The 12336-nt window shown below is 41.0% G+C and overlaps 1 protein-coding gene across 1 annotated transcript in view; it reads left to right on the forward strand.

The window, feature by feature from the left end:
- The window catches only part of lbr (lamin B receptor), a 65888-nt gene that overhangs the window by 18749 nt on the left and 34803 nt on the right, over positions 1-12336 (forward strand). The window contains exon 2 of the mRNA XM_063040504.1: positions 9439-9606. Within this exon, the coding sequence (XP_062896574.1) occupies positions 9442-9606 (165 nt within the window). The 5' untranslated portion in view covers positions 9439-9441. The remainder of the gene's footprint in view (positions 1-9438; positions 9607-12336) is intronic.

Here is a 12336-nt window from a genome sequence, read left to right on the forward strand (position 1 = left end):
GTGACTAGTGGTGTGCCACAGGGATCAGTGCTGGGTCCATTGTTATTTGTCATTTATATCAATGATCTGGATGATAATGTGGTAAATTGGATCAGCAAATTTGCTGATGATACAAAGATTGGAGGTGTAGTAGACAGTGAGGAAGGTTTTCAGAGCCTGCAGAGGGACTTGGACCAGCTGGAAAAATGGGCTGAAAAATGGTAGATGGAGTTTAATACAGACAAGTGTGAGGTATTGCACATTGGAAGGACAAACCAAGGTAGAACATACAGGGTTAATAGTAAGGCACTGAGGAGTGCAGTGGAACAGTGGGATCTGGGAATACAGATACAAAATTCCCTAAAAGTGGCATCACAGGTAGATGGGGTCGTAAAGAGAGCTTTTGGTACATTGGCCTTTATTAATCAAAGTATTGAGTATAAGAGCTGGAATGTTATGATGAGGTTGTATAAGGTGAGACCGAATCTGGAGTATTGTGTTCAGTTTTGGTCACCAAATTACAGGAAGGATATAAATAAGGTTGAAAGAGTGCAGAGAAGGTTTACAAGGATGTTGCCGGGACTTGAGAAACTCAGTTACAGAGAAAGGTTGAATAGGTTAGGACTTTATTCCCTGGAGCATAGAAGAATGAGGGGAGATTTGATAGAGGTATATAAAATTATGATGGGTATAGATAGAGTGAATGCAAGCAGGCTTTTTCCACTGAGGCAACGGGAGAAAAAAACCAGAGGACATGGGTTAAGGGTGAGGGGGGAAAAGTTTAAAGGGAACATTAGGGGGGGCTTCTTCACACAGAGAGTGGTGGGAGTATGGAATGAGATGCCAGACGAGGTGGTAAATGCGGGTTCTTTTTTAACATTTAAGAATAAATTGGACAGATACTTGGATGGGAGGAGTATGGAGGGATATGGTCCGTGTGCAGGTCAGTGGGACTAGGCAGAAAATGGTTCGGCACAGCCAAGAAGTGCCAAAAAGCCTGTTTCTGTGCTGTAGTTTTCTGTGGTTTCTATGGTTTCTGAAACTATGGTGACTATTTCATTGTAGGCAAATGTGTGGCCATCTTTAAAATTAATGAAGTCCAAGAGACTCAAGTTCAGGGATAGATTATTAAAAAATCATAAACATCTTCAGAAATATTTGTTATGTGTAGCACAGCTTCAGTCACTCTGTGGCCTCCCAGCGATCTCCCAGTGGCCACACATTTTAATTCCATATCCCATTCCCATTTTGATATGTCTATCCACGGCCTCCTCTACTGTAAAGATGAAGCCACACTCAGGTTGGAGGAACAACACCTTATATTCCGTCTGGGTAGCCTCCAACCTGATGGCATGAACATCGACTTCTCTAACTTCCGCTAATGCCCCACCTCCCCCTCGTACCCCATCCGTTATTTATTTATATACACACATTCTTTCTCTCTCTCTGTCTCTCTCCTTTTTCTCCCTCTGTCCCTCTGACTATACCCCTTGCCCATCCTCTGGGTTCCCCCCCTCCCCCTTTTCCTTCTCCCTGGGCCTCCTGTCCCATGATCCTCTCATGTTCCTTTTGCCAATCACCTGTCCAGCTCTTGGCTCCATCCCTCCCCCTCCTGTCTTCTCCTATCATTTTGGATCTCCCCCTGCCCCTCCCACTTTCAAATCTCTTACTAGCTCTTCCTTCAGTTAGTCCTGACGAAGGGTCTTGGCCCGAAACGTCGACTGTACCTCTTCCTAGAGATGCTGCCTGGCCTGCTGCGTTCACCAGCAACTTTGATGTGTGTTGCTTGAATTTCCAGCATCTGCAGAATTCCTCGTGTTTTCGTGTTTTAAAACTGCTGCTGGTCTACCCATAAATGTAGAATTGGGAGAAACATGTATATCCTTGATTAGTAATCACTTGGTTACTGGCAGAGTACCTTGATCAATACTCATTGATTGTGGTTAAGAGAAGCAAGAGTAGCTTGAGTAATATAAAAGGAATTGTTGCCTATTGATGCAATGTTGCAATCCTTCTAAGTCCTCATTCATGTTATTAAATTCTATACGTGAGAATCCAAGTCCTTTAAGGAGAAAAAAAATGCGCCATTGGTTAATTTAATTTTGCATAGCTTCCTTATTGTTCTTGTCCTCTATCGTAACACAGTTTTTATTCTTGTTTTTAAAGCACCAACTTTAGTTTGTACTTATTTTCAATATAAGTAGCTAATGTCTAGCGTAAATTAAGCTGGAGTTCCATGTATTCATTCCCACTAGCCCATCCACTTGATACTCAGTGGGACTTGCTGAATCATGATGTAGTCATACCTCAATTTTAAAATTCACATTCTTGTTTTCAACTCTCTTTATAGCCTCATCAGTTCTTATTTCTGTGAATGTGCTCCAGCCTTATAATGTTTCAAAATTTCAAACTTTACTTTATGCCTCTAAGCATTCTCAATTTTAAATGTTCCCTATCAATGGCAGTTACTGTGGTCCATTCTGAAATTATGGAAATTATGTACTGTGTTCTGTGTTTCCTGTTGAGTTTTAACACTTTTTCCTTCTTTAAGACGCTCCTTAAAATCTGCTTTACTGGGCAAACATTTGGTCATCTTCCCTAATATCTTCTCATGTCTTAGACAAAATTTGGTACTAAACTGCTGCTTAAACTGTTTTAGAAAAACTGTTGGATCCAACTTACGATTTAGAGTAATATCTGGCTTTAACCCTGTTTTGAAATGTTACTTCATTCCTTGTAAAAGACAGCTGTAAAATTATTAAAATGCCAAAATATCCAAATTTTAAAAAGATAAATCTCATTTGTGCAATTGGGTTGCCACCGAAGACAGTATTTTGAGGAACTTTGAAACAAAATTGGTTGGTTACAGCGCCATTATCTTTTATTGGCAGATGAGGAAGCAATTGTAAAATGCACTACAGAGGAAATATAAAAACATTAGATTAGATACAACTTTATTGTCATTGTGCCGAGTACAGATACAAAGCCAATGAAATGCAGTTAGCATCTGACCAGAAATGCAAAGAATAGTGTTATTTACAAAATAACTGCGAATAAGAAGTAAGTGCTACAGCACACAAATATAGAAGTACTGAGACAGTACAATATGGGTGCAATACTGCTTAGCGCTGTGATATGAGGTTCAGCAGGGTCACAGCTTCAGGGAAGAAGCTCTTCCTGTGCCTGCTGGTGTGGGAGCGGAGGCTCCTGTAGCGCCTACCGGATGGGAGGAGAGTAAAAAGTCCATGGTTAGGGTGATAATGCTTTTCACCCTGCCCAGGCAGCGTTTATGGTAGATGTTCTTAATGGTGGGCAATTGGATGCCGATAATCCACTGGGCAGTTTCCACCACACGCTGGAGTGCTTTGCGGTCCGATACGGGACAATTGCCATACCGCACTGAGATGCAGTTCTCAAAGGTACAGCAGTAAAAGTCCATCAGTATCCTGGGACAGAGGCGAGCTTTCTTGATGCTCCGCAGGAAGTGGGTCAGAGCACTCAGCATGTTTGAATTTTGAGCTGTTATTTAATGAGGGAGGATTCAGCTGATGGTACTCCCTTTCCCATCAAGCCTTACTGGGCTCCCAGTCTCCCTGAAAGGATCATTACAAATCCTGGATAGCTGTGGTATGAGCCTTGTGAGCACGTTCTGTCTGCAATCATTATCTTTGACCTTCTGGTTTTATGTCATTTCAGTTCCCCTTCCCCTCCCCACTCACACACTGAGCTGTCTGTCCTTAGTCTCCATGTCTGCCATGATTAGGCCAATTGTAATCTAGAACAAAACATAATGTTCCACATGGGTACCCTACAAACCATTGGTACAAATAATAAATCTTCCATTTTCAGATAACCCACACCCACGGTGTTCCTTTCCCACTGCTGTTGGTCCACCTGGGTTCTTGCTCTCTCTTTGGAGACGCAAGAGATTCTGATGCAACAATTTCTTGGGGGAACTCAGCAGCATCTATGGGAGGAAGGAATTCCCTGCATCAGGAAACCCTACATCAAGACTTTGCCTCAGGACTTGACCCAAAATATTGACAGTTCCTTCATGCCCCCACCCCCACCGATGCTGTTCAACCTGCTGAATTCCTCCAGTAGCTTATTTGTGACTCCATCGGGTGCCCCTCAGCTTCCAACATTTCAGTGAAAACAAAGCAAGTTTGTTCAAACTTTCCTTTTGACTAGTAGAATAATCCAGGTAACATCTCAGTAAACCTTTGCACTCTTTTCAAAGCTTCCATTGCCTTCATGTAATGTGGTAATGAGATCTGAATACAATACTCCAAATGTGGCCCAAGCAAAATGTTATAACATGACATCCTGAATTTTATACTCAATGCTCTGACCCAGGAAGCTGAGGATACCATACCCCTTCTTTATCACTCTATCTACTTGTATTTCCACTGCCTCCAGATTTACTAAATATGTCTGGATTAAACTTCTCTGCCAATTCCCACTATATTTTGTATTGGTCTATATCCTGCTGTGTTATTTGACAACCTTCCTCATTGTCCACATATTTGCCAATTCTTGTGTCATCTCCAAACTTACTAATCCACCCACCTTCAATAATGTCCTTACGTTCTCCTCATGTCTTTCCTAAATAGGTTGCCTCCTATCTTTCAGACTGTGACCCTGAGCTCTAGACTCCTTATTAGATTATAATAGATTAAATTCAACTTTATTGTCATTGTGTCGAGTACAGATACAAAGCCAATGAAATGCAGTTAGCATCTGACCAGAAATGCAAAGAATAGTGTTATTTACAAAATAACTGCGAATAAAAAAAAAAGTGCTACAGCACACAAATATAAAAGTACAATATGGGTGCAGTACTGCTTAGCGCTGTGATGTGAGGTTCAGCAGGGTCACAGCTTCAGGGAAGGAGCTTTGTGTAATGGCTTGAGTTTTCATGCTAACTTGCATTTTTCCCAATGAAATTGAAAATTAATCTCTTTTTGGCAGACTGAATGAATTTACTAGCAATAAAGTTGGCACTAACCATTATCTTTTACTCTGATTTTATGTAGCCAAATTAAGACTTCAAGCATAAAACTTTGTTAAGCAAAATCAAGTGCATTACATTAAATACTTCGAGGCAGACTAATTAATTCAAATAGACTGTTGACTATTATCATAAAATGAGCCTCAGTTTGATTATGCAGTTAATGTAGTTAGTTGAAAGAGAGATTGTGTTTGACAAGTTATTGGTGTCTTTTGAGTTTGAATTTAGTTGACAAAGTACAACCAATGGATCTAGTATATTTAGATTTTTCTGAACCATTCAGTAATGCTCAGTCAAAAGCTGCTCTGGTGACAAAGAATATACTCTGAACATTGAAATTCAGCTCTTTTGTCCATTTTTGGACTTTGTGGTAAAGCCCAAACTGAGTATCAATGAGTTAGTTATTGGTGAGTATGTGCCTTTATAACAACAGAAAATCACCTATCAGCATCTTAGGAGTAATTGGGTTTGGTGGCTTTCTATGGGCAGGTGATATTGAAGTAACATTTCACCGAGCATACAGCACAGAAATTTGCCCTTTGGCCCAATTCATCTATGCTGATCAAATTGACTACTTGAACTAGTCCTACTTGCATACATTTGGTCCAAATTCCTTTAAACCTTTCTGATCCATGTTTATATCTAAATGTGTTTTAAATCATGTAGTTGTATCCACCTCTACCATTTCCTCTGGCAGCTTGTTCCACATACCTATCAATCTATGCTTTTTTTTAAAAAAAAAAGTTGCCCCTCATGTCCCTTCTCACCTTAAATCTATGTCTTCTAGTTTTAGACCCCCCCCTTCACCTATCTGTCCCCCTCAGATTTTGTATACCTCTCCACCATCACCCCTCAGTCTCCTTATCTCCGAGGAGAGAGGCCCCAACCTATGTTGTCTCCTATAACTCAAGCCCTCTCATCCCTGTGAACCTTTTCTGTACCTTTTCAACTTAATAGCAGTCTTCGCATAGTGAGGCGGCCAGAACTGCACTCAGTACTCTCCAGAATGGTCTTGCCAGCATGAAGTACAATTGTAACATCGTGTCCCAACTCTTTTGCCCAACTCTTTTGCTCAATATTCTAATTGATGAAGCCAAGGGTGATAAATACTACCTCACCACCCTGTTTACCTGTGTTACACTTTCAAGAAACTATATACTTGTATCCCGGGTTTCTGTGTTCTACAACATTCTCCGGGACCTTGCTGCTTATTATCTATTTCCTTCCCTGGTTCCCTGAAAGCACTGGATACTGCGAAGGCTATGATCCTTGACAAAATCCCGGCAATAGTCCTGAAGACTTCGGCTCCAGAACTAGTAGCCAAGCTGTTCCAGTACAGCCACAACACTTAATCTACCTGGAAATGTGGAAAATTGCCCAGGTTATGGCCTGTGTTCAAGAAACGGGTCAAGTTAACCCACCCAATTACTGCCCTATCAGCTACTCTCAAACATCAGCAAAGTAATGGAAGAGGTTATCAACTGTGCTATCATACAGCACCTTCTTGGCAATAACCTGCTTATGGATGCCCAGTTTGTGTTCCATCAAGGCCACTCAGCTCCTGACCTCATCACCTCCTTGGTCCAAACATGGACCAAAGAATTAAATACCAGAGGTGAGGTGAGAGTGATAGCCCTCAAACATCAAGGCAGCATTTGACCGAGTATGGCATCAAGGTGCCCTAGCTAAAATTGAGTCGATTGGAATTAGGGGGAAAACCTTTTGCTGACTGGAATCATTCCTGACACAAAGGAAGATGGTTGTGGTGGTTGGAGATCGATCATCTCATCCTCAGGGCATCACTGCAGGAGTTCCTCAGGGAAGTGTCCTAGGACCAATCACCTTCAGCTGCTTCATCAGTAATCTTCCTTCCTTCTGGGTATGTGGAATGCACTGCCAGCGGCAGTGGTGGAAGCGGATAGAATAGGGTCTTTTAAGAGGCTCTTAGACAGGTACATGGAACTTAGAAAAATAGAGGGCTATGCACTAGGGAAATTCTAGGCAGTCTCTAGAGTAGGTTACATGGTCGGCACAACATTGTGGGCAGAAGGGCCTGTAATGTGCTGTAAATCTTCTATATAGCTCATCCCCCTCTGCACCCCTTAGACTCCCATATCCCATAATGCTATTGGGAGATGCTGCCTGTAGAAATGAGTGGGCATATAATATAGAAAAAAAATTAGTGGGAAGCTAGACGATGGGGCAGCTTTTAAAAACCAACATAAGGCAACTTTAAAAAAAAACATAAGGAGAGAAAAGATTAAATATAAAAGTAAGCTAGCCAATAATATCAAAGAGGATACCAAAGGTTTTTCAGATATCAGGTATATAGAGTAAAAGAGAGGAAACAGTGAATATTGGACTGCTGGAAAACTATGCTGGTGAGGTAGTAATGGGGGAGAAACTTTTAAGTATTTTGCATCAGTCTTCACAGTGGATGACAATAGCAGTATGTGAGAAATTTGAGAGTGTCGGGGCAGAAATGAGTGTAGTTGCTATTACTAAGGAGAAAGTACTTTGGAAGCTGAAAGGTCTGAAGGTCACCTGGACGAGATGGACTATCCACCCCAGGGTTCTGAAAGAGGTAGCTGAAGAGATTGTGGAAGCATTAGGAATGATCTTTAACGAATCACTAGATTCTGGAATGGTTCCAGAGGACTGAAAAACTGCAAATGTCCCTCTAATCTTCAAGGAGGCAGAAGAAAGGAAATTATAGGCCAGTAAATCTGACCGCAGTTGTTAGAAAGATGTTGGAGTCCATTATTAAAGATGAGGTTTTGGGTTACTTCGAGGCACATGAAAAGTATGCCAAAGTTAGCATGGTTTCCTTCAGGGGAAATCTTGCCTGACAAATCTCTTGGCATTCTTTGAGGAAATAACAGGCAGGATAGATAAAGAGCCAGTGGATACTATTTATTTGAAGTTTCAGAAAACTTTTGACAAGGTGCCACAAATGATGCTGCTAAACATGATAAGAGCCTGTGGTATTACAGGAAAGATACTAGCATAGATTGAAGTTTGGCTAACTGGCAGGAGGCAAAGACTGGGAATATAGTGGTCTTGTTCTGGTTGACTGCCAGTGACTAGTGGTGTTCTGATTATATGTTAATTTAAATGATGGAATTGATGGCTTTATAGTCATAGATAGGTGGAGGAGTAGGTAATGTTGAAGAAATTGAGAGTCTACAGAAGGACTTAGATTGGAAGAATGGGCAAAAAAGTGGAATATGGTATCAGAAAGTGTATGGTCATGTACTTTGGTAGAAGGACTAAAGGTGTAGACTATTTTCTAACCGAGGAGAAAATTCAGAAATTAGAGGTGCAGAAGGATTTGGGAATCCTTGTGCAGAATTCCCTAAAGGTGAGCTTGCAGGTTGAGACGGTGGTGCGGAATGTTAACATTCATTTCAGGAGGACTAGAATATGAGAGCAAGGAAGTGATGCAGAAGCTTTATAAGACATTGGGTCAGATTGTTAACAGTTTTAGGCCCCTTGTCTAAGAAAAGATGTGTCGGCACTGGAGAGGGTCCAGTGGAGGTTCACGAGAATGATTCTGGGAATGGAAGGGTTCGCAAATGAGGCATCGGTTGATGACTCTGGGCTTGTACTCTTAGAATTTAGCAGAATTGGAGGGATGGGAGCAGAGGCGGTTCTCATTGAAACCCATCAAATATTGAAAGGCCTAGATAGGGTGGATGTGGAGAGGATATTTCCTATAGTGGGGGAGTCTACGACCAGAGGATACTGTCTTAGAATAGAGGAACATCCATTTAGAACAGGAATGAGGAGGAATCTCTTTAGCCAGAGGGTGGTGAATCTGGGATTCATTGTCACCGACGCCTTTGGAGGCCAAGTCATTGAGTGTGTTTAAAGCAGAGGTTGATAGGTTCTTAGTTAGTCATGATGTCAAAGGTTACAGGGAGAAGGCAGGAGAATGGGACTGAGAGGGATTTTAAATCAGCCATGATGGAATGGCAGAACAAACTTAGTGGGCTGAGTGGCTAATTCTGCTCCTATGTCTTATGGTCTTGTGATCTAACAGTTAAAATATACTTGTACTAGTACATAGATGGGAATGGTTTAGCGGGATGTGGACCAAACAAGGGCAAATGGGACTAGTATAATGGTCATCTTAGTTGGCATGTGCAGTTAGGTTGAAAGGGCCGTTTCCATGCTGTATGAATCTGACTAAAGTACTGATCCATGTGGACTACCACCTTCCAATAAGAGTAGCTGTATCTGACCTTATTAGTTTATTACTGAGTTTATCATCAAAGGCCTTTTACAGATCTAGATAAACAACAGTTGCATCACTGTTAACCATTTGTTCTTTTGTGATTCATGCATATATTGAAATTGAAGGAAGAAGTGATTGTAATCATTGACCTGGAAGCTTTATTTTTCATTTCTTTCTAATCACCACAAATGATCATATGTTTTCTGTACAGACAATGCCATCCAAAGCGTTCTCAGTTGGTGAAATAGTAATGGGCCGTTGGCCAGGTGGTCACCTATACTACGAGGTGCAAGTTATGGGTTACAACAAGAACACCCAGTTGTATACAGTGAAGTACAAGGATGGCACTGAACTGAATCTAAAAGAAAATGATATTAAGGTAAGGCTGGTCACTGAATATTTTAAGATTGCAAATAATAATCTATCAGGACTATAGTATGCAGATCTGATAATATTTCAATATTCTTCTCAATCCTTGGAAACCCAGAAGGTTGTAGATGCTCGAATCTGGAGTAAAAGAAAATGCTGCAAGAAGAAATCACCAGGTCAAGCAGCATCCATGGAGACATAGGGATGATTAATATTTCAGGGAGGCTCTGCATCAGGACTAAGGGAATAGAAAAAAGATGTCTGTATATGGAAGTGAAGGGGAGGGGTAAGTAATAGTGGAACTAGATGGGGGAGGGAGTGGGGATAGGAAAGATGAACCAGGGCGAAGGAACCCTGCAGATGGATATGTGGATAATATGCAGATGGAACCAGGTGGAGGAGGCTAATAGGTCTTGTTAAGGTGGCGGGGGGGGGCGTGGGGACTAGGTTGGAAAAGATAAACCTAAGAGAGAGAACTTGACTAAAATTTTGTAAGTTGCAGGGTGTGGGTAACTTGACAGTTGGAAAGTTCAATGTTCATAGCATCTAGGTTGTAGACTACCCATGCAGAATATGAGGCATTCTTCCAGTTTACATTTGGCCTCACTGTGGCAGTGGAGAAGGTGAAGTACAGACGGGTCAGGGTGGGCATGAAAAGGGAAGTTACAGTGGAACTCAAGATGGCTGTTGTGGAGAAGTACAGTTTACTATTTACCCTACAGAAAATTTGTTGGGAAAACTGATCTCTTGTGTTGGATCAGAGACTTGGTCCCCTTAAGAATCAGTGTGGTAATCTACATGTTGAGTCTTGGTTTATTGTGGTCATACATGTGAAGATACAGTGAAAAACATAGGTTTTGTAAGCCATCTATACAGATCACTTCCAAGCATATATACATTGAGGTAGTACCAGGGAAAAAAATAACAATGCAAAATATACTGTTGCAGTTACAGAGAAAGTGCAGTACAGGTAGACAAATAGATGTCAAGTTGAGTTATACAGATACCTTGTTCCCCTGCTGATTTTTTTTTTTAAACTTTTGCTTTTCAAAGGCCATGACGAAATAGTTTGTAAAGTCGAGGTCATCCTTAACGTACAAGAGGTCCATTCAAGAGTCATGACAGCAAGATAGAAGCTGTCCTTCTGCATGGTGATATGTGTTTTCAAGCGTTTATATCTTCTGTCCAATAGGAAGGAGAAGAGAGAATATCTGGGGTGGGCGGGGTCTTTGATTATGTTGGTTGCTTTTCCAAGTCAGTGAAAAGTATAGACAGTCATGGACCAGGAGGCTGTTTTTTTTTTTTATGATGGATTGAGCTATGTCCATAACTGCAATTTCTTGTAGTCTCAGGCAGAACAGTTGGCATACTAAGCTGTGATGCATCTGGATTGAATGTTTTGAAAATTGGACATGCAAGTTAATGAGTTCTTCTCATTTGCATTTACCTTGAAGAAGGACAGGCAAGTTAGTGAGTTTAGAGAAGAGAACAGTGATATCCTGAACCATATTGACATTTTGAAGAAGCTATTCATGGCCTTGAAGCACATAAAGGTGGATAAATTCCTAAGATCTGATGTATCCTAGGATGTTGTGGGAAGCAAAGACAGAAATTACTATAGCCCTGGCAGAGAATTTTGTATCTTTGTTAGTCATGGCCATGGCAATGGAAGACTGGAGGAGAGCTAATCTTGTGGCTTTAAGTAGGTGGCAAGAACAAGCCAGGGAACAACAGGCCAGTGAACCTTGCATCAGTGGTGGGAAAGTTACTGGAAGGGATTCTGACGGACAAGATTTATTTGCATTTGGAAAAACAAGGGCTGATAAGGGACAGTCAGCATTGCTGGGCTTGTGGGAGGTTATGTCTCATCAATTCATTTGAATTTTTTAAGAGGCAAAATGTTAATATCCTTTAAGATGATCACTTTAGATGCTCACTGAATTGCCTAGGCATAGTAGGCCATGGTCAACTGCTAGAAAATGGAGTTAGTAAAGATGAATGCTCACTAGTTAGCGTGAATTTTTTAGGTCCAGTTCCAAGTAAATTTATTATCAAAGTACATATGCTACCTTGAGATTCATTTTTTTTTTGCAGACGTTTACAGGAAAAATAGAATACAATAGAATTTTATGAAAATCTGTACATAAATAGATGATGACGGGCAACCAACATGCAAAATACAAGCATTGCAAATAAAAATAATAGAGCATGATTATAAAGGGTTCTTGAAAGTTAGTCTGTAGGTCATAGAATAAACTCAAAGTAGTGATTGAAGTTATCCATGCCATTTCAGAGCCTGATGGTTGTAGGGTAATAGATGTTCTTGAGCCTGGTGGTGTGAGACTTAAGACTTCTGTACCTTTTCCCTATGTAGGTATTGAGATGAGAGCATGGCTTGGATGGTGGGGTTTTTGATAGGTGCTGCTTATTTGTGGCAGCACTGCATGTAACTGTGCTCAATGGTGGGAAGGACTTTGCCTCTGATAGACTGGGCTGTATCCATCACTTTCTGTAGCCTGTTTTCTCTCTGCTGTACAACTTTGACTACATCCAGTGGAGTTGGAGAAGAAGTAAAATGTGTGCCACTGTAGGTATCAATTTGAGTTATGCAGTTACCTTGTTCCCCTGCTGATTGTTTCTTTTTTAAGCCTAGCTTTTTTAAGAAAAAAAAGGTTTTCCTCCAGCAGTATTATATAATCAACTACCACAACATTCTTCAGTCCCATTGTGGGAATATTTA

This window comes from Mobula hypostoma, chromosome 2 (genome assembly GCF_963921235.1).
Source record: "Mobula hypostoma chromosome 2, sMobHyp1.1, whole genome shotgun sequence".
Taxonomy (NCBI): domain Eukaryota; kingdom Metazoa; phylum Chordata; class Chondrichthyes; order Myliobatiformes; family Myliobatidae; genus Mobula; species Mobula hypostoma.